At 33.0% G+C, this 22512-nt stretch overlaps 1 protein-coding gene across 4 annotated transcripts in view; it reads left to right on the forward strand.

Annotated features, from left to right (window-relative positions):
* GABRA2 (gamma-aminobutyric acid (GABA) A receptor, alpha 2) overlaps positions 1 to 22512 on the forward strand; it is a 146270-nt gene that overhangs the window by 117971 nt on the left and 5787 nt on the right. For 2 of the 4 annotated variants that reach the window (XM_011975310.1, XM_011975309.1), the window contains 2 exons: positions 15525 to 15727; positions 21287 to 21466. In XM_011975310.1, the coding sequence (XP_011830700.1) occupies positions 15525 to 15727; positions 21287 to 21466 (383 nt within the window). The remainder of the gene's footprint in view (positions 1 to 15524; positions 15728 to 21286; positions 21467 to 22512) is intronic. The other 2 variants (XM_011975312.1, XM_011975313.1) reach the window with 1 other exon arrangement.

Genomic DNA, 22512 nt, shown 5'->3' on the forward strand with positions numbered 1-22512 from the left:
ATATCATTTTCGTTTTGCAGATGGAGGAAGATCTGCAGTTTAGCAAAGTCACATAGCTGCTGTGGCAGAAGCAGAATTCAAACTCTTGCTTGCTTTCAGGGACCATTTTTCTCTATGTATAGCCACTTCTCAAGCAATTTAAACACTTTAATGTGTGATGTAACTTTAAAATTCATAAAGATCTTAGGGACTTCACCAGTAAAATGCAAGGGTTAGATTAATTTTATTGAAAAATACACAATTTAGACATAAGTGTCTTTGAAAAAAATCTCATTTAGAGATTCAGCAATATAATTTAATAGTAAAGAGTGTGGACTTCTGAGTTAGGTTGCCTGGGTTTGTATCTCATCTCTACTACTTGCTAACAGTATGATCTTCAGTAAAGTGCTATACCTCATGTAAACTCAATTTCCTCATCTGTAAATGAGAATAATAATTACATGGTTACTTACATGGTTGTTATGTGAGCTACATAAATTAACATATAGAAATGTTCTTAGAATAAGATCTGTCCAATAGTAAGTGCTTCTAAGTGATGATTATATATGCAGTCCAGAATAGTGTAATATGAGATTTATGTGCAAAAGGCATCAATTTATATAATTCAAAGTTATGTTTATATTACAATATTGTGATTAAACTTCTGTTTCATTCGAAATTTACTATATTCTTAATCTGTGTATTCCTCCTTATACAATCTGTAAGTGTGGTCCACTTCTGTTACTATTCACAATTTTTTAAATCAATTCTTTCATTTAATGAACCCGGTGATAGTGAGTATTTACCTTTGTCTGAATCTGTGTTAAGTGGCATATTTTTTTGTTTGTTTGTTTTTTAAAAAGCATATGCACACAATCAGCTCAGAATGTGGAGGGATAAGCAGGGATGTAAACAAATATTTGAAGTGAAATATCATAAGTGCTAGGAAAGAAATAGTCCAAAATAAGCTAAGAGTAAAAAGAAAGGAAACACTGATATCAGAGGAGTTGGAGAAGCGCACTGGGAAGAAGAATCAAGTCAAGCTTTGCAAATTAGCCTAAAGGAAAGGCCATATTCTAAGCAGAAGGTATACAGTTATCAAGAGCAACATGGAGCATATGGAGAACAGCAAATTGTGGACTGATGTATCTCTGGCCTGGGGTTCAATTGTTTATCAGCATGGTTAGATAGACTCCAGTTCATGTGCAGCCTTTTATCTCATTCTAAGGCCATGGAAACTACTTCAAGGGTATTTTAGCCAGAGAGTAAAATGGGGACATTTGAATTTGAGGAAGACTGCTGTGGGAAGTATTGTATAAAATAGATTGCAATGGGGTGAAAGTGGATACAAGACGACTAGTAAGAACTAATTGATATCTTTCAGGTGAGAAATATTGAAGGTCTAAAATAGGATCATGCATGTTCAGGGAGAGGGAGTTATAGATATTGGAGACAGTAGGGAGGTAGGATATGCAGGACATTGAGAATCTGAAGGAGAGAGAAATGTAGATGTGGGCTTTGTAGAAAACACGCAGCCCTCTGTGTTCATGGGCTCCACATCCATGGATTTAACTAACCATAGATTGAAATATTAGGGAAAAATGCATAGTTGTGCCCTTAATAGACAAATACAGCCATCTTTCTTGTCATTATTCTCTAAACAATACCGTATAACAACTTACATTGTTTAAATTCTTAAAAAAGAATTTACATTGTTTTAGATATTATAAGTAATCTACAGATGATTTAAAGTACAAGGAAGGGTGTACATAGGTTATATGCAGACATGCAATTTTCTATGGGGACTGTAGCATCTGTGGATTTTGGTATCCACAGGGGGTCCTGGAACCAATCCCCCATAGCTACTGAGGAATGACTATACTCCTTGATTTCTAGTTGAGTTGCTAGCTAAAATCCAGTGATTTTTCCTACATTAGAGAGTTATGAAAGATGCAATAGGTTTTCAGTTAGACTATAGATTCACTTGTTAATGTTTACATTTTAAGACTTCTATGAGACCCATTTCTCTTGGTATAGTGTAAAGATTTTCTCTGGTTTTCCGTCTCTAGTCTAACATTCCTTCAGCCTATTCTACACATTGTGACAAGAGTAATTTCCTGAAAACTCAAACCTAGTTATGTAACCCTCTCCTGCATGAAAACTTTCAGTGACTCTATTGTGTCTATTGATTAAAACCCTTACCATGGATTACAAGACCTTCATGAGGTCTCCCCAGCTTAATCTGTTATAATTACTCATTTTGCTATGTTAACCTATGTTTAACCTAGGGATATGTTTTATTTTGTGTTGTTTTGCCTTGAACATATTCCTCGGACTTTTTCAAGTCTCCTTTTATACATCAATTCCTCCAGGAAGCCTTGTCTGATTCCAGAGTCTTCACTACCTCTTAAGTAGTCTTAGAGCACCTCATGCTTTATCACTTTTTATATTTACCGTGTAACATGCCTGTCAGTCATCTCCATCTTCCTGTAGGTTATATTCTCCGTGAGCATAAAATTTATGTTTTTCATATACTCATGTCTAACAAAGTGACTGACACATAGTAGGCTGGATACATTTTTAATTAATAAATGATGTCATGTGGAAGGTTTAACAAATGTTGATTGAATCCATGTGGACATATTCAGAGGAAGTGAGTTACTTGGCTCTGGAAGTCATGAGATACATGCTTGAACGTCTTAATCATCTGGGAGCAGGTTGGAAAATGAGAATAAATTAAATTGCCATGGGAGAGCAGTAAAGGAAGAAGAGTAGAGGGACAGTACTGAACCTTGTGGATTACCAACAACTAAATGACTAATGTTAAAGGGAATAAAAAAGAAATGCTCAAAAGATAAAGTGTGTATGGAATAGTAGTGGCTTTAGAATTTCTATTTTGATGAGAGCAAACTGTTTGGAAGTGGGGATTTGGAATTATCTTGAAGCTGCACTTGCATAGCAAGCGTATTGTAACAGATTGAAGGAGGACAATATGTGTGTGTTGAGTTTTGTTTGTTAGGTAGTTTGAAATTTTAGAGGGTGATTATAAAACATTTCTTTCTTCCTCTCTCAAATTTGAGCTAATTGATGCAGTCAGTGCCTAGATCAACAACATTCCTTCTGTCAGAGATGATTTCTGTCTCCCAATAACTTACAGAAAAATATAATTCCAGATTTCAGCTGTGTGTGTCAAATCAAGACTACATTTTTCTGTTCCTCCCTTTATAGCTATAGGAGCTAAGAGATATGAGTAAAGTTCTCAAAGAAATATGAGTAAATATTAGTTGTATAATTTTCAGTTTGTGACTAAATCTTAGGGAGATGCCCTTAATCTCAGGAACATCCCCTTAAAATGAATAGATATGCTTCTCCTTCCCTCTTCCACTTTCTGTGTGCTGGAAGGCAGTCTAGTGTTGGCAAGCCTTCCTGAACCTCAAGAACATGGCCAACACCTTAAATATGGCAGAGGTATAAGAAATGAAAAGCCTAGGTCTTTGATACTAAGACTGTTCTATGCTTGGATGTCTTGTGCCACAATTGTTAAATGACAGATAGAGGAAGAGAAAATTTATTTCCATCTTATCTTGTTTGTTTTCTTATGTTCTCACTCCAGAGAATGGTGTTTAGTTGGTGCTTAGCTTAATATGTTCCTAAAACTTAATCTATTTTCCAAAACTTATCTCTCTCTCATACATACACACACACACACACACACGCACGCGCGCCGAGTGAATGGTCTATATAGAGAAAGACTGTCTAAATATATCTGGAGTGAACGGTGTGTATACACAAACACACACACACCTAGAGAGAGAGAGAGAGAGAAACAGAGAGAGAGAGAGTAGAAAGTGAGAATAAAGAAGAAATATTTGAGGTAATAATGGCCAAGAACTTTCCAAATAAAACCACAGATCCAGAAAGCTCAGAGAACACTAAGAAGGATAAATTTGAAAAACAAAATACAACAACAAGAATCATGCCTAGACTTACCACATTCATACTGCTGTAAACCAAAGACAGAGAAAATCTTTAAAACAACTAGGGAAGGAAAAACAATACTACCTTAACTAAAAATAAATAATAACCAAAGTAATATTTTAAATAAGAAATACTGATCATGCCACTACACTGTTTAAATTTCTGTCAGGGGGTGGGGGGCTAAGGGAGGAATAGCATTAGGAGAAATACCTAATGTAGATGATGGGTTGATGGATGCAGCAAACCACCATGGCCGGTGTATACCTATGTAACAAACCTGCACGTTCTTCACATGTATCCCAGAACTTAAATCATAATTTAAAAAAATAGTTTCCCATTGCTCTTGAAAGCAAGTTATATTACCTTAGCATAGTCAACAAGGCTTTGAATAGTCTGACTCCTGCTTCCTCTTCTGGCCTCCTCTTCTTTCCTGAAACCCTTATTTCTTGCCTTCCTGCCTTGTAGCTTTCTCTCTATTACTCCTAAATGCCTTGGGCTTCACCATGTTCCTGGGATTTTCTGTGCACGCTCTTTTCTAGTTTAGGACTATTTTTCCTTTCCTGGGTACCCTGTTAACTTTGTCCCTATTTCTTAAGGGAAGTCCTACCCAACCTCCGTTTCAAGGTGGGCTGCTCTATTATAGGTCATCTTAAACCTTGTCCAGTTGTGATGTTGGGTTCTTTTGTACTTTTATTTTTTAATATCTCTTAGAGGGCTCATCTGGCTTTGCTAATATTCCAGTCACAGCTCCACAGTGCTCAGCACAAAGTGGGGACTAAGTTTATGCTTGCTTCATAAAAGAAAGTATAGGTTTCTTGCAATTGTCCTAAAAAATAAATATTTATTGATTATAGATTACTGGTGTAGTGGTTTCAATAAATATTTATTAATTTATTTAAAAAATGAAACACTACCCTCAACTAAGCACCCTTTTACATTTTGGGGAGAAGACACACAGGCTCTAATCCATATAATTTATTGGGGTATACAGTTGTGCCAACTAACAAAATTTTGAAAAGGACAATAAAACAAAGATATGCTTCAGACCTGGTTGTGTGTTCCTTTAGGAAAGAGATTCTACAGATTGCAAAACCTGAGCTATATATACTGCAGCATTAGCAGAATGGGCACTCTAGGGTGCAGCAACCTTTGCAATTTTGTTAATTGGTGTATTCTTAGTTTTTACAAGAGTACCTGATGTTTAGTAGGCACTTAATAATAATTTATCAAGTAAAGAAATAAAAGGTAGCTAAATACAAAAGAGGTAAACAAGTGGCAGTGGAAAGACTCCAGGTAGAGTAAACAGCATGTATAATTCCCTAGACTGACAACATTTTTATATCTCTGCAGCTTCATGTTGGTGCCAATATGAAAATGGCATCATTTAGATTGTGAAGTCTTTCACTGAGAGAAGGACTTCAGGAAGAAAAGTGAGGAGGGGAATACGAGTTTTGGATGAATTAAATCCGTGATATATTTAGGTAAATAGAACAATTTCAATTCCTTCAACAGTGTTGTCCACATTATTATTATAGCCTTTGAAACATTTTCTTCTAGATCATAATTTTTTCTTTATTCTCACCAGTATTAAAGATGTGAGTTTGAGTTAAGCTTTTTGACAAAATATGTCATCCAAATTCTAATTTCTCTCTCTAGCACATAGAAATTCCAATGATTTTATCATTCAGATGCAGTACGGTTCTGAGTTAAAAATTATAGCCTTTTATAGTACACTTAAATTGCGTTTGTAAATGTTTATTTTATTTTATTTGGGGAATAGGATATTTAACAAAATGTCAAAGCTTCTTGCACCTGAGAGTGCACATTCTACTAATGCTGCAGTATGCATAGCTCAGGTTTTGCAGTCTGTAGAACTTCCTTCTAGAGGCACATACAACCTGGTCTTGTGCATACGTTTGTTATATTCTGTACTTTCAATTTTTATCCATTGGCCTGAAGCAGGGGAAACCCAACACGTTATCAGAGTATCTTTTGTTTCTGCCATTCCTAGCAGTAACCAGCAGGTGGTATCAAACAATTTTACATGTGTTCTAGTGCAGTCTTTCGTGCCTGTTTAGTTTCTGAGACTTTTCCTTCTTAACTTCCACCCCACACCCCAACCACAAATACACAGGAGGATTTTATTTTATTTTGTCTTTCTGGTTTAAATCTACCTTTGCTTTCAGAGTGATATTTTTTGCATATATGCATTGAAGTATTTATTTATTTTTTTATAGTAGGGGCACAGCTTTACGTGAAGAAACTCATTTGGTCTTAGTAACAACACTATTAGAAAGCGCTATTGGTGATCCTTATGTTAGAAATGGGGAAGCTGCTGCAGCAGTGTCAGTCTCTGTGCTAAACTATCTACCTTGGTTTGACTTTCTTCTCAGCGTGTATTTTCACCCAAAACCCTTTGCTTAGACATCATTTGCTCACCTAGTATGAGTTAAAACATCAATTATCTAACATTTTTGGCCTATACCTTGATATAAAAATATTATATAAAATAAAGTGTAAAAGTGCTATAAGTTAGGTATTGTCTATGCATGGGAAATCCTCACATATATTTCACATATTATAGAGAATTTTAGTGCTAAAAACACTTTAAGGCACTTACCTTTTTTATTCTTAACTGACAAAAAAAGCCTCCCAGATAAGTGAATTGTAGAGATCTCACCAGAGGTGATAAAAAAAGAAACAGTCTGTTAAAGAAATGCTGAGGAAACATTTAGAGAGTGCCCAACTAGGTGCAGAAAAATGCACATTGTTGGTAGACAGGTACAGGGAAGGTTTGTGAGCTTTCCAGGTAAGTGCACTGTCTCTTTATTTAATGTCCAGTACTCTTTGTTTATAGTGTCATGAGACCAGGCTACGATAAAGCAGTAAACAGAAAAGGTGGCATTTGAGAATCATATTTTTCCAGTAAAAAGACAAAAAGAAAGGGAAGAAAGGAAGGAAGGAGGAGGGCATCTAGAGACAAAGTTAGTAACATTGCCAAATTTCCAAAATCAGATGAAAGAAAATATAATTTAGATATAGGGAAGATTGCCTCACGGTAGATTTGTATTAAAATTGCTGTAATGTTTTATTGCCTAGAATGAATAAACCAAAATCTAATTTTAAACTGTTAGTGTAGACTTAGAAACAAAATTCAACTTATGGTTTGCCATCATTTGGACTTGCATTTTATTGTAAATGTTTTCTGTTTTATAAAAAAGTTAATCAGTATTAGTGCATCCATCAGATATTCCAAAAATTCACATTTGAATTAGAATTGATAGATGCCATCAACTATCTCTGCTTTAAATTAAAATTGTTGTATTATTTTTATCACAAATGAAAAGCAGTTTCACTGCAGAAAAAGAAAATAATATAATCTCACTATTAATTTTCACAAATAACTAATATTACCATCTTAAATTGTATCATTAGAGATTTTATGTTTTAATTTTATTCCTGGTATTTCATTTTAAAATAGCAAAAAATGTAAAACAAAAAAAGTCAGCCACAAGTCCATTTTAATTTTCTTTATTCAATCTAAATACCACATTCTTCCCCAAAATGGTAACTGTAGGTGTTTCTTTTCTGACTTTTTTTTAACTACATTTATACAGTTACATGTATATTGATATATAAATCTAGCTGTGTATATTTTCATTCAAATGGAATTATGAAACTTTTAATGCAGAATATTTGTAGTCAATATATAGCACTACTTTATTCTTTGTGGTATTGTCATGGTATTTATAATGTAGGTATTCAACAATTTTTCAGACTATTTCTGTATCAGTTAATAGACCAATTTGCGACTCTGGCTTTTATAAGTAGTGTTCATAGAAGAGTCTTGTATAACATTTATCTCTATACTTTCTTTTTTGCTATCTATTGACACATTATAATTGTACATGTAAATATGGATTACAAAATGATGTTATGATTTTTTAATACAATGTGGAAAGATTAAACTCAGCTAATGAATATATCTGTCACCTCTAACATTTAACATTTTGTAATGAGAATATTAGAAATATTCTTTTAGTGAAATAGAAGTTACCGAACTTAATTAGCAGCTATATTTACCATACTCTGCAACTGTTCTCAAAACAAACATGAAAATTATTCTTCCCATCTGAGGCTTTGTACCCTTTGGCTATCATCTCCCCATTCCATTTCCCTGACCTCACAGCCTCTAGTAACTACCATTCTTCTCACTGCTTCTGTGAGTTCAATTGTTTTAGACTTTACCTATAAGTGAGAACATGCTGCTTTTGTCTTTCTGTGTTTGACTTATTTAACCCAGCATATTATTCTCCAATTCTATTCATGTTGCCTCAAATGACAGAATTTCTTCTTTTTCTGAGGCCTAATACTCTTCTGTTGTACATATATACCACATTTTCTTTCTTAATTCATCCTTTGGAAGACACTTAGACTGATCCCGTAAGTTGGCTATTGTAAGTAGTGTTGTAATGAACATGAAAGTGCAGACATCATTTCAATATACTGATCTCAAGTCTTTGGGGTAAATTCGCAGAAGTAGGATTACTGGATCATATGGTAATTTCATTTTCTGTTTTTTGGAAAACTCCCATACTGTTTTCCGTAATAGTTATACTAATTCGCATAGTTCACATTCCAACCAAGAGTGTGCAATATACATCCTTGCCAACATGTGTTCTCTTTTGTCCCTTTGATAATAGTCATTCTAAAATATGTGAAGCGATATTCATTATGGCTTTAATTGATATCCTCTAATGTTTAGTGATGTTGGCCATTTTTTTCACGTATCTGTCAACTATTTATGTCTTCCCTTGAGGAATATCTTTTCAAGTCCCTTGCCTGTTTCTCAATTCGATTACTTATTTTATTGCTGTAGAGGTGTTTGAGTTTTTTATATACCTTGTAAATTAAGCACTTTTCAGATGTGTGGCTTGCAAATGTTTTCTACCGATCCCAGATTTTTATCATTCTGTTAATTTTGTTTAATATATGGAAACTCTTAATCTTGATGTAATCTTACTCGTTTATCTTTGTTTTTGTTGCCTATGTTTTCACAGTCAAACCTAAAAAATCGTTACCCAAACTAATGTCATATACCTTTTACTCTATCTTTTATTCTAGTAGTTTTAGAGTTTGATGTAACTCTAGAGTTTTGTTATTGTTGTTGTTGTTGTTTTCTGTCAAATCAGCAAGATACATTTTTTTAGAATGGCAGTACAGGTTGACTATCCCTTATCCAAAATGCTTGGGACCAGAAGTCTTTTGGATATTCTTGGATTTTGGAACATTTGTAGAATACACACTGGTTCAGCATCCATAATCTGAAAAATCTGAAATCTACAATGTCATCTTGGCACTTGAAACATTTCAGATTTTGGAGAATATTAAATCTGAGATTTTTGGCTGAGGGATCGTCAATCTGTTATAACAAAAGTAGGAAGAATAAAAATAGCTAACAATTACATATTCTGTCTACCCATTAGATGACCCACTAAGCTATTAAAACAGAGTCTTCGGTAGTCCCTAAATAAAAAGAACACAGACTTCATAGAATTAGTTAAGAAAAGCTACTAAACAAACAGTAAGTTTGTCAACAATAACAATAAACCGCAGAGAAGGGTCAGAGTCTGATTTCCAGATTTGCCACATTACAATATTTCTAATGTCCAATTTTCAAAAAAGAATATGAGACGTACAAAGTAAAGAGAAACTATAACCCATTTTCAGGAAAAAAAAAATTCGTTAGAAATTCTACCTGAGGAAGCCCAGACATTGTACTAACCACACAAAGTCTTTAACTATGCTAACTATGATAAAAGAGCTAAAGGAGACCATGTCCAAAGAACTAAAGGAAAGTATAATAATGATATTTCAACCACTTCATCAATAAAATAATATAAATTATTTAAAATTGAAACAATTAGAAATTCTGTAGTTCAAATTATCATAACTGAAATAAAAAATTCACTAGAGAGGCTTACCAGCAGATTCAAACAGTCCAAAAAGAAAAATCAGTTACCTCAATGATAAGCCAATTAAGATTGTTGAATACGAGGAACAGAAAGAGAAAAGAATGAGGAAAATCAAAGTTTGTAAGACCTGTTGTACATCATCAAGCATATCAACAGATGAATCTTTTGTAGTCACAGAACAAGAGTAGAGAGAGAAAGGTAAAAAAAGAATATTTGGGCCATGCACGGTGGCTCACACCTGTAATTCCAGCACTTTGGAAGGCCAAGGCAGGTGGATCATCTGAGGTCAGGAGTTCAAGACCAGCCTGAACAACATGGTGAAGCACTGTCTCTACGAAAAATAAAAATAAATTAGGCGTATGTGGTGGTGCATGCCTGTAATCCCAACTATTCAGCAGGCTGAGGCAGGAGAATTGCTTGAACCTGGGAGGCAAAGGTTGCAGTGAGACGAGACCGTGTCAGTGACCTCTAACCTGGGTGACAGACTGAGACTCCACCTCAAAAAACAAAAAAAAAAAAAAAAAAAAAATTGAAGACGTGATGGCTAAAACCTTTCAAACTTGATGAAAATCTTCTATCAGCACATCCAAGAAGCTCAATGAACTAGAAATAAAGGAAACTCTAAGACATCACAACTGGATATATCATAATAAAACTTTGGAATGCCAAAGGCCAATAGAGAATCTTGAAACAAGCAAATGTTACAAGCAAAGTAACATCTCCTATAAAAGGGATTCTCAATATGATTAGCACCTAACAAATAATCAAAAACCATGGAGACCAGAGGCCATGGGAAGATATTTGAAAATAAAAATATTCAACCTAGAATTATTCATCAAAACTAAAATAAAATATTAAACATTAACTAAAAATTTTGTTTTATATTTGTTTATATTTAAATTTATAAATTTATTTTATATTTATTTTAAATATTAAAAATTAAATACAAAATTTAATATTTTATTAAAATAAAATATTAAAATTTAAATATTAAAATAAAATATTAAAAATATTAAAATGAATATAACTAGACAGAAGATCAGCAAAATGTAGGAGACTTGCATAGAGAATACACCAACTACACCTAACGTACTCTGGTCATAAAAAGCGGAATGCACATATTTCTCAAGTGGGCATGAAGCATTCTCTAGGAAGATAATGCATTAGACCATTAAACAAGTCTCAAGAAATTCAAAGATTGAATTATTACAAAGTATGTTCTGACACTACAATAGAATAGAATTAGAAATCAATAAAAAAGTAAATTTGGGAAATTTATAGTATGTAAACATTAAAGAAGACATTTCTAAATAACCATGAAATCAAAGAAGAAATCACAAGAGGTTTTAGAAAATACTTTAAGATTGAATGAAAACAAATATAACGTATGTTATGGAAAATGACAAAAGCTTGTTCTTAAAGAGAAATTTGTATCTCTAACCACTTATGTTACGAAGAGAAAAAAAATTCTCAAATCAATAACTTAACCATCTTCCTTGAATGGTAGAAAAGCTAAACCCAAAGCAAGGGGAAGAAAAATAAGAAATGTTAGAGTAGAGATAAATTGTAGAAAGAACAGAAATAACAAATAGAAAAAATTACCACACAACCATAAGTTGGTTTTTGAGCAGATCAATAGCATTGAGTTACTTTTAGCTACAATGACCAAGAAAAAAAGAGACAAAAATCAAATTACTAAAATTAAGCAAGAAGAGAGGACATCACTTCTGACCATAGAGCAAAAGAAATTTATATAATATATATATATGTGGCAAGGCACAGTGGCTCATGCCTGTAATCACAGCACTTTGGGAGGCCGAGGCGGGTGGATCACTCACTTGAGGCCAGGAGTTTGAGACCAGCCAGGCCAACATGACAAAATCCGTCTCTACTAAAAATATGAAAATTAATTGGGCATGGTGACATGCTCCTGTAATCCCAGCTATTCAGGATGCTGAGGCACAAGAATTGTTTGAACCCAGGAGGTGTAGGTTGCAGTGAGCTAAGATCATATTACTGCATTTCAGCCTGGGTGAAATGTCAAGCAAGACTGACTCAATCTCTCTCTCTCTCTCTCTCTCTCTCTGTATCTATATCTATATCTATATCTATATATAAATTCTGGTAACGATTGTATGCCAAAAATTTAGACAATCTATATTAACTATAACAATTCCTAGCAATGACACATGACTAAAATTAACTCAAGATTCTGAATCTATGACAAATAAAACTATGAATTTAGTAAACTAAATATTCCAATTAAGAAAACCTCAAGGTCAAATGGCTTCACTGGTGAATTCTCCCAAACATATAAAGAATTAACAACAAACTTTCTCAAAATATTCCAGAAAATACATGAGAAGGAAACATTTCCTGATTCATTTTATAAGGCTGTATTACCAAGACACCAAACTAGAGAAAGAAATCACAATTAAAAACCTACAGATCCATATTCCTTTTAAATATAGATGCAGATGCCCTCAATAAAATACTAGCAAACTAAAATCAGCCATATTTTAAAAGGATTACATAGCATGACAAAGTGGGATTTATCCCAGAAATGCAAGGTTAAATCAGCATACAAAAATCAAATCAATATAATATAGCATATTTATGGAAAATAAAAAAATAAAAATGAAAGCAATCATACCTGTAGGTGAAGGATTAAAGTTTCTCCCTAACATCAGAAATAAGACACAGATGTCTGCTTTCACCAATTCTATTCAACGTTATACTACATGTTCTAGCTAGGGCAATTAGGCAAGAAAAACAAATAAAATATGCAGATTGGAAAGGAAGAAGTAAAACTCTCTCTATTTGCATGATCTTATTCATAGACGACCCTTAATGAACCACGTCAAAATTGTCACAGCTATTAAATTCAGCAAAGGTGCAGGGTACAAAATCAACATACAAAAAGTCAGTTGTGTTTTTGTACATAAGCAATGAACAATCTGAACAGAAAGTTAAGAAAGCCATTCCATTTACATTAGCATCTAAACAAATACAATATCTATAAATAAATTTAACCAAGAAGATGAAAGACATATACATCGAAAACTATAGAATGTTGCTGTATGAAATTAAAGAAGCCCTAAATAAATGGAAATGTTTATTATAGAGAAATAGAGAGAGACAGGAGAGAATGAGAGAAAGAATGATCTAGTGGAAATATATCCTGTGTTCAAAGACTGAAAGACTAAATATCATTAAAATGACATTACTACCAAAATATCATGTGCAGATTCAATTAAATATCTATTAAAATTCCAATGACCTTTTTACAAAACTGAACAAAATGACTGTAACAACATACAGAAATGTAAGGGATGCTGAATAGCCAAAACAATCTTGAAGAAAACTAAGACTGATGAATAGGAATAAGAAGGGACTCAAGCTTCTCGATTTCAAAAGTTACTCTAAAGCTAGAGTCATCAAAACAGTGTAAAACTTGACTAAGGATAGATATGTAGATCAATGATATAACATTTGCAGTACAGAGATATCCCACATATCTATGGTCAATTGATTCTCAACAAAGTGTCCAAGATAATTTAATGGGGAAACAAAAGTCTTTTTTCACACATGGTGCTGGGACAACGGGCTATCTATGTGCAAAAGAATGAATTTGGACATCTACCTTACACCACACACAAAAATGAACTCAAAATGGAGCAAAGACTCACTGGTAAGACCTAAAACTCTAAAACTGATAGGAAATATAGGGCTAATTCTTCATGACCTTGGATTAGACGACAGTTTCTTAGGTATGACACAAATTTGTAATGCCCTATATCTTCACACTATCAGGAGAGTATCAATTTTTAAAAATTTTACTAACATTTTGATGATAATATTGCTTTTAAAGAGCAACTATTTTTGGATTACCTTTACTGTTGCTGCTGATTTATTTTCATTTCCTATATTGAGTGTATATACATACATATGTACATGTATATGTATATGTATATATGTACATGTGTATCTGTCTTATATTCTATTCTTTTGTATGAAAGTCTCAAAGGAAAGCAACGTATTCATCAAAACCTTTCACAATTTAGCATGTGCAAACAATATGTTTCTGTAAATGTGGTTTTTAAAAACTCAGCAGCCGGTGAAATAAAGTTCCTTTTTTCTTTCATTCTTACTATTACAATCATAGGGTATTTCTAGATGCATTTACTCATGCTTTACTGGAATTATTGCTATTTTGAATTGCTAACTGTATTGTAAATGAATGAAAATACTGTTTTATCCTAAAGGAAAATAAAATACAAAGAACCTTCAAATATGAATGAACATTTCTTTAACATTTTCATATTTTCTTTTAATTTAATGTACCTCCAGTGCACATAGTTAAACTTATATTGGATCCCTGACAAAACAGGTTATTGTAATGGTCATTTTGAGGACTTATAATGCAATTTACCTCCTGAATTATTGCCTTATTTTCTCTTATCAATTGTGACTTCCTTACCACTGTCAGAAAAGCTATATGTTAAAAGGAAAGGAAATATATTATTTTAAAACCAATAAAGTTACAAAATAATTAATTATATTTTATGAGTTTTTGTTTTTAGTGGTTTGGTTCATATTTTATGGATTCTAAGTTATGTTGTAAAAGAAAATTATGTCCTCATAATGCTGAGCAATGCAGAATTATTGATTTAATACTGAAATAGCCAGGCTTGAAGTTTCTTTCTTTCCCCTTCCTTCCTTCCTTCCTTCCTTCCTTCCTTCCTTCCTTCCTTCCTTCCTTCCTTCCTTCCTCTCTTTCTCTTTCTTTCCCTTCCTTCCTTCCTTCCTGTCTGTCTCTTTCTTTTTTTTTTTTTTGGAGACGGAGTTTTGCTCTGTCGACCAGGCTGGAGCGCAGTGGTGTGATCTTGGCTCACTGCAACCTCTGCCGGTTTAAGCAACTCCCTACCTCAGCCTCCAGAGTAGATGGGATTACAGGCTTCCGCCACCATGCCCGGCTAATTTTTGTATTTTTAAAAGAGATGGGGTTTCACTATCTTGGCCAGGCTGGTCTTGATCTCCTGACCTTCTGACCCACCCTCCTCAGCCTCTCAAAGTGCTGGGATTACAGGCGCGAGCCACCACGCTGAGCCTCTTGAAGTATTTTTAAATCACGGTTCCTTCATGATTACTTCTGTGGGTTATTGGTCCGTTACCTAACATGATTCAAATTAATGATGAACAAATTAATGTGAGGGTTTTACAAGATTTAAAAAATATATATTAATTGGCAATGGGCCCATTTAAAGTGCCTGCTTTTCCTTGTAGGTAATGCTACTTCAGTATCCCCAGTCTTTTTAACTTCAATAGTACTTAGGAAGAGGAAAAATGATTTCTATACAGAACAAAAATGGAAACCGAAAATATTTTGAGAGTCATTACATTAAGAAATATCATACCTATTTAAGATAATTAACTTTACACTGTATTCTAGCATTTATTCATTTATTTATTATTTTTTAGTGGATAAGAGTAGCAAAAGCTTTGGAGGATGGGGGCAGAAAGAAAAGCTACTTCCCATGCTGTCCTGCCAGTAACTATTGGTGTTTTTGGTTCCTATCTTTTCTTTTGCAGGAGTAACAACTGTCCTAACAATGACAACTTTAAGCATCAGTGCTCGAAATTCACTCCCCAAAGTGGCTTATGCTACTGCCATGGACTGGTTTATTGCTGTTTGTTATGCATTTGTGTTCTCTGCCCTAATTGAATTTGCAACTGTTAATTACTTCACCAAAAGAGGATGGGCTTGGGATGGGAAGAGTGTAGTAAATGACAAGGTAAGTGAGAGCTTCCGTGTTATCATTATTAAGAAAATACCCTAATGAATTCAGCTTGTAACAGATATGTTTCTAAAAATTGACATTAAAGACATCCATATATATATGAATTTAAATCACATCAATTTCTTTTAAAGTGTTCTCACCTGAAATCCTTTAGGAGTGCTCGTAGTAGTAATACTTCCATTAAAACCACTCCATAGCATCTGTTGAGCTGTATGTGTCAGGCCCTGTGCTAAGTGTTTTACCTATGCTCTCTCACATAATCTTTATAGCATCTTTATGACTGGACTGCCTTCTTCTTCTCATTTTTACTCATGAAGAGTCTGAAACAGTAAAGCTGTTTACTTACCCAAGCTTACACAAATTGTTAGTAAATATACTTGAACCCCGATATACCTGTCTGACTGTTAAGTTCATGGTTTTAACACTACACTGGATTATTATAAAGAGATTGGAAAAAGATAATGGGCATTAGTTTTACTTATTATAGAATTCCAGGCTTTGTCAATGAATTGAGTCCTCTTCACCTGTTCCAATCTCTGTTGATTGATTGTAAAAGCCCATGTAGCATTTTTTTTTTAAATTTTTTCCCATGTTGTATGGAATAAATATGTCAGTACTGAAATGCCTAGGAATTTTAAATTGCTCAAATGGTCTAAAAGGGAAAAGTTATTTGTTTTTAAGATTAACTTCATTTGAGATTATTGCTGTCCATATTCAGGTTTCAAGTACTGAATCTAATTAGAGATTTGTGCATTGATATAACAGCTGTTTCCTTTCATACTCTGTAGATTATGGATCTGCCTCAAGAAGAGGCTTAGAATGTATCATAATTATCTATATTCTTAATAATGGTAAAACGTTGTATTCAGAGAATTTCTTTAACGTTGTATCAACCTAAATGCTTCTTTTATTAAATTTGGATTAACATACTTGCAGATTTGATTTCTTTTTCAGTTATTTGAATTTTTTTTTCATTGCTATGACAATATTACAGTTTAAATATATAAGCAGTAAATGTTATAGTTTAAAAGTCTTGGTCTTTTTCCTTAATTTTTTTAAAACATAGAAATTTTAATAAGGCTGATGGTTTATTTCATTTTATAAGTTGTATTTTCTCTACTAACAGAGCCAACAAATAAATATTAAAAGGAATCTGGTCAATTTTGTATGCTTAACTTCTGGGCTGTTTCAGCATTTCCATTACATTTTAATATTGATTTATGTTTTCATTGCCCATATGGTGTACTGCTTTTTCATGGTATCTATGCAATTATTTTTTAAGATATATTGGTTACATATGCACCTTCATACTAATTTTTTGGAGATAAAATATTAGACCTTTGTAAATATGTTGCAAAAGACAAATGTTTTGTGCCATGAATTCCCATATGTAAATTTATTGATATATTATTTTAATATTAGAGAGTGCCAAATTGACATTATGAAATGATATGCCTTCTCAACTCTTTACCTTGGAAAACAGAAGTACCTCTAAATGTGAAAAACAAAACAAATAATTGATAATGCTCTGTAAAAGCAATAGCTTACTCCTTGTGAATAGTGGATTTAAGTCTACCCATATGCCAAATTACACATAGCCAGGATAAAGCTATGTCAAAATCACTGAGATTCCAACCTAATTTTCAGGAAAAGAATTAACATTGTTTATGTTATTTTAGTTCTTGTGGTTGACTTCAGGAAAACAATATATCAGGCATTGCTTGTTCTCGTTTCCTTTTCCATAGCTGGAGTGCCCAGCACGGTGTCTGGTCCTTAGCAGGCATTTCATAAATATTTATTGTATAAAATAATGAATGAGTTTGTGATCTTAAATCTGACTATGTAATACCAGTGGGAGGACTTCTTTGCCTTCATGGAAAGTTTTGTAAAAAAAAAGTGTATATATATATTTATATATATATTTTTATCACTGATAATGAATTTATCAGTGGATTTTCTATCCAATTTCATGATTCAGATGAGTTTGAGAGTTGTTTCATAAACCTACCTTCGGACTAAGAACTAAAATGTCCTTAAAACTAAAAGGAAATCCAGAAGAGTGCCCTAAAGTAGCTTATCTGCTTTTACTTTAATATTCCTTAGTCTTAATTTTTAAGTAGAAAATTATAATTTTCTTTAAATACAGAGTTTTTGTCCACAGGCTGTTTGTAGTGCCCTTTCTGACTAACCAGGCTTATGGAAGTCCTTTTTTGTGTGACATTAGTAAACATGAGCAAATGTGGTTATCTATCAACCCAACGAGCAAATGAAAAGTTCTTTGAAAATTCATAAAATACCAAGTATCAATTTGCCCATAAGAATAATGATTCAGCTACATATTGATATTGTATGTTTTAAGAAAAAGACATTAATCTTTAGCCTGTTTACATGTGGATGGCACACTCAACATATTACATGTAGAATGTGCACTGATACTTAAATTTCGGTTTTGCAAATAAATAAATAAACACTCTCAGTTATATTCATACTGCGTTTGAGCTCTATATTAAAAGGCAAAGCTACCTTACTCTTTAGGCTTGGGCAGGATTTTATACTACTTTTAGCCTCAGTTGTGAAATTAGGCAAGAAAACTTTATCATTAGAAAAATACAATGCTGGATCAGATTATCAAACTCCAAATTGTTATGCCTTTCCATATACGAAGGTGTCTATTTATGCAACCCCAGGCTCTTATGGAACCCTTTTTCATATCCAATGTTTTTCCTTTTCTCCTTTTGCTCAATACAAATTCTTTCACCCAGCTCTTTATTTGATCTCTTTCCTTCTTGCTTTCTCAAACCTGTTCCATTACTTATTGTTTTATTATTTTATGTCTTCAAAGCCATCTTATTATTTTCAACTGCCTCCTTTCTTTCAGCTTATGAAGATGCTTAATATGCTTCATTTACCAAGAAGAAAACTTTTTCCAATCGTATGCCACATTCTTCCCACATCCTCAGTTTCTCGCCTCTTTCTATATTCAAACTTTTTTAAAGCTTTACTTGCAATGTTACCACTTTCAACTTAATTCTCGATCAACTATAATCTAATTTCCTTTTCATTTACTATCTTGTAGCTGAAGAGCACTAATAACCTCCATACTTTAAGATCTGAAAATAATTTTCCTATTTTTCTCAAGGAATCCCCATTAAATTTTTTTTACTGTTATGCTCCAGAATCATTCTTCAGGCCCAGCACAGCAACTTTTTCTCTTCTCTTCCTTCTTAAATCAAACTTCGGAGGATCAGCTTTCCTCCCTCACATCCTGGCAGCTGCCACTATTCTTTTTCTGTTTTTTGATTCTCTGCCAGAGTTCAGAGTGGACCCAGCTTCCCTGGCATCTGTTCTTGTTTATCCCTAAAGACATTTAATTCTGCTTTCTTTAATGCTGTTTTTGTTTTCAGTATTCACTGTGTGATTCTCACTTTAAGGGTTTTACTGACAATGCTTGCATGAATATCTGCAACACTAAGCATACTGTCCCCCCATTTGCCATCCTCAGCACAAATATCAATTCCTCAGGAAATTTCTGTAATTTGTAAATGATGAGGCCTCCCTTATAAGTGTGTACAGTACTCTGTTCTTTTGCATTAGAGCCTTTATTGTAGTTTGTAATTGCATGTTTCTGTCTCAGCTCCTTCACTGATTATGAAAATGACCATTTTTGTTTAATACATCACTTCTTTCTGGCATTTTGTACAGGCTCTTACATGTGTTAGGTGCTCAGTAAATATGGTATGATTTAAAGAGGTATTACCTAATCCAAATTTAAAACCCTTGCCTTCATTTCACTATTCAAGGTCATTATCAATAACTATACACCATACCTTTTAACTTACAAGATAGTATATCTAACCTCTTCCTGGAGCATTTCTACCTGAATATAACATCTCAATCTCAATCTCAACATGAATATAACAATATCTGTTTTAGAAAGGATACAAGAAAATTGATTTTATATCTTTCCACTGCCCATACCTAGTTATTCATCAGTAATTGGTACTTCAGTTAATGCCACAACCTAATCTTACAAGCCAGCAACTTGGAAGTATCGCTCAACATTTAGTCAGTCATTAAATCTTGTCCATTATTTTCCTTACATATCTTAGACCATATTTTCACCATCTCTCATACTTTTTATAGTTTTTGTTACTCCTTTATATTTTTAATCGTGTCTTCTTCTTATCTATCTCTACATTACTATCGGAGTTATTCTAAATCATAAATCAGATCATTTAACTAACTCTTCAGTTCTTTAATGAATTATTAAAGACAGTTATTCAAGGAGCTAAGCTAATATGGCCCAAGTATATAGTTTTCTCTTATGTTTGCTTTTATGATGAATAATAAGGAAGATTTTTATTATGTTTTTACTTCTATGTGCCTGGAATATTTCTATTTTAGAAATGAAAATTGGTCAATAAAGTTACTTGGTCAGAATCACACATCTAATAGGTAGTGAATCCAGGATTGAGGATAGATCTAAGTTTCATAGTCATATTATTTCTCTAACCATTACTAGCCACCATCATTTCCCCAAACATCCATGCCCCTCTACACAGCTCCATAACATTAGACCTCCTGAACCCTCTTGCAATAATATGTCTTCTTCTTCTGCTAACTGACAAACTCCTATTATTTGTTAAGATCTATCTGATTTTACATAATATGAAAACTTTTCAGACTAATGTATTTAACTCCTCTCATTCCCAAAACTGTGTTTTGACACCACTTGGTATGAATTATTTTTACAACATCTCATTACATTATAGTTGTATTGCAAATAAGTCTGTTTCTTGCACTAGTTTACAAGATCTGAGTGGACAATGTTTTGCCTTATTCATCATTATATCTGTTGTTACTTAGCACACTATTTAGTACATATTTTATTGAATTGATAAAAAATGTATTTACTTTAATTCTTTGAGATTGCTTTCAATTCTAAAGCTGAGTCAGTGAGTCCAAACTGGCTAAGGAAAGTATAGAAAACACTAGATAATAAATTACTGAAAACGTAGACATAGGAACAGAATATCCAAACAGTTATGGAATGTGCTATTGTTTTGAGTCATTTTATTTAATTCATAGAAAACATCATATTTTCAAGTGTATTTATTTATTTATTTGTATTCATAAGGTCCTGCCTTGTTCCAAAGTATTTCAGGCAGTTTATCGAAAGAATGTATTTACTTAAATTATAATTGAATAAAATAGAAATAAAATTAAAATCAAGGTGAAAGAAAATAGACTCAAATACATTCATCTTTGGGCTAGCACATTAGCTGCAGTCAATTACAATAGTAGTTAAACTTCAAATTCTCAGCTTCTTGGTGACCAAAGTAACACCTTGGGGGAGGGAAGAGTTATTTTTCTTTGGATATATAAATTTTCTCAGAGAAAAACTTGCCTTACTCTGAAATTGCCTTTTGAAAAAAATATCATGTTGGCTTTTTTTTTTTTTTTTAAATTAGGGGAAGCTGGGTACTGTGGCAAGTGATGTCAATTTTTTCCCAATAAATGCAATAATGGATTTCATATTGATGTTTCTTGTAGTCCCCTTCAATAAAAGCTGAAGGCATTATATTAACATACAACTCAGTGAAAGCAATTCTTCAAGGAGCTAAGCTAATATGGTCCAAGTATATAGCTTTCTCATGGCCCAGTTTATTCCAAGAAAAGACTTTAGAGTACTTAGAGAAGTGGATGGACTGTTTAACCTTCAAAGAATCTTCTGTAAGTATCACTTTTCTCAGTCAGGATGATTAGTAGACAGTTAACAATAGCATTATCTGACCAATGAGCATGTTGTTATTTTACAAGTAATGGGCTTTCTAGTAGCCGCAATAACTGTAAAAAGGCAACATGAGATGGTAGAAAAAGCATAGATTTATACTTTGGAGACCTGATTTTTTTCTCCAAAGCCTATTATATTTAGTGTTTGAATGAGAGCCCTATTTCTTTATTGTAAGGAACAGTCCCTAAGATTCTTTCTGACTCCAAACCATGTAATTGTTATTTTAATTCAAAGGCCAGGTCACTTTACTCATAGGTGTTTATATGTTAGCTAGAACATTGGCTGAAGTTACTAGCAAATTATTTTCTCTACAACTCAATGGAAGTCAAGATTGTTTTGATACAATGGTGTAAGACATTTTAATTTCTGTAATCCGGATTTTTCCAGACTTCATATTTTAAATATATATCCAAAGACTGCAATAAAGTGATACACTCAAAATATACTTCAGCCTGTTACATGTCATTTTAAAATGGAAAATCAATTTGTGTGGGTTATATTTTTTTTCATTCCACTTCATTGATAACTGAACATTCAACAAACTATATAACAGCATAGTTTACCCCCACCCAGATAATATATAATATATAATATTTTATGTATATATAGTTTTGTTCATAAATCAAATCTTCACCTTCTGATATGGGTCTAAATGACAAATAAAACAGCTTCCACAAGCTTTGGTTTTTTAAATTGAGCCTGTTTTATTATTTCCCAGTCTTACACATCTGTAGATGGTGAAATTGAAGACATTCAGGAGACTTACATAATAGAATTGAAGAATAAGCTTTTGAATTCTGTATCAATTGATCCAATAAAGTATTTATTATAGTCTATATAACATGTTATCTTAAGTTATACTTTATAAGTTATATATACATTTTTATCATAGTAAGCATTTTAGTTACATGCCACTCATTTATCATTAAGCAAATGTTTCTGAGCCTGCTCTGAGCCAGGAACTATGCTAGGAGCTCTGCAATAC

This window comes from Mandrillus leucophaeus, unplaced genomic scaffold (assembly GCF_000951045.1).
Source record: "Mandrillus leucophaeus isolate KB7577 unplaced genomic scaffold, Mleu.le_1.0 Scaffold1530, whole genome shotgun sequence".
NCBI classification, from domain to species: domain Eukaryota; kingdom Metazoa; phylum Chordata; class Mammalia; order Primates; family Cercopithecidae; genus Mandrillus; species Mandrillus leucophaeus.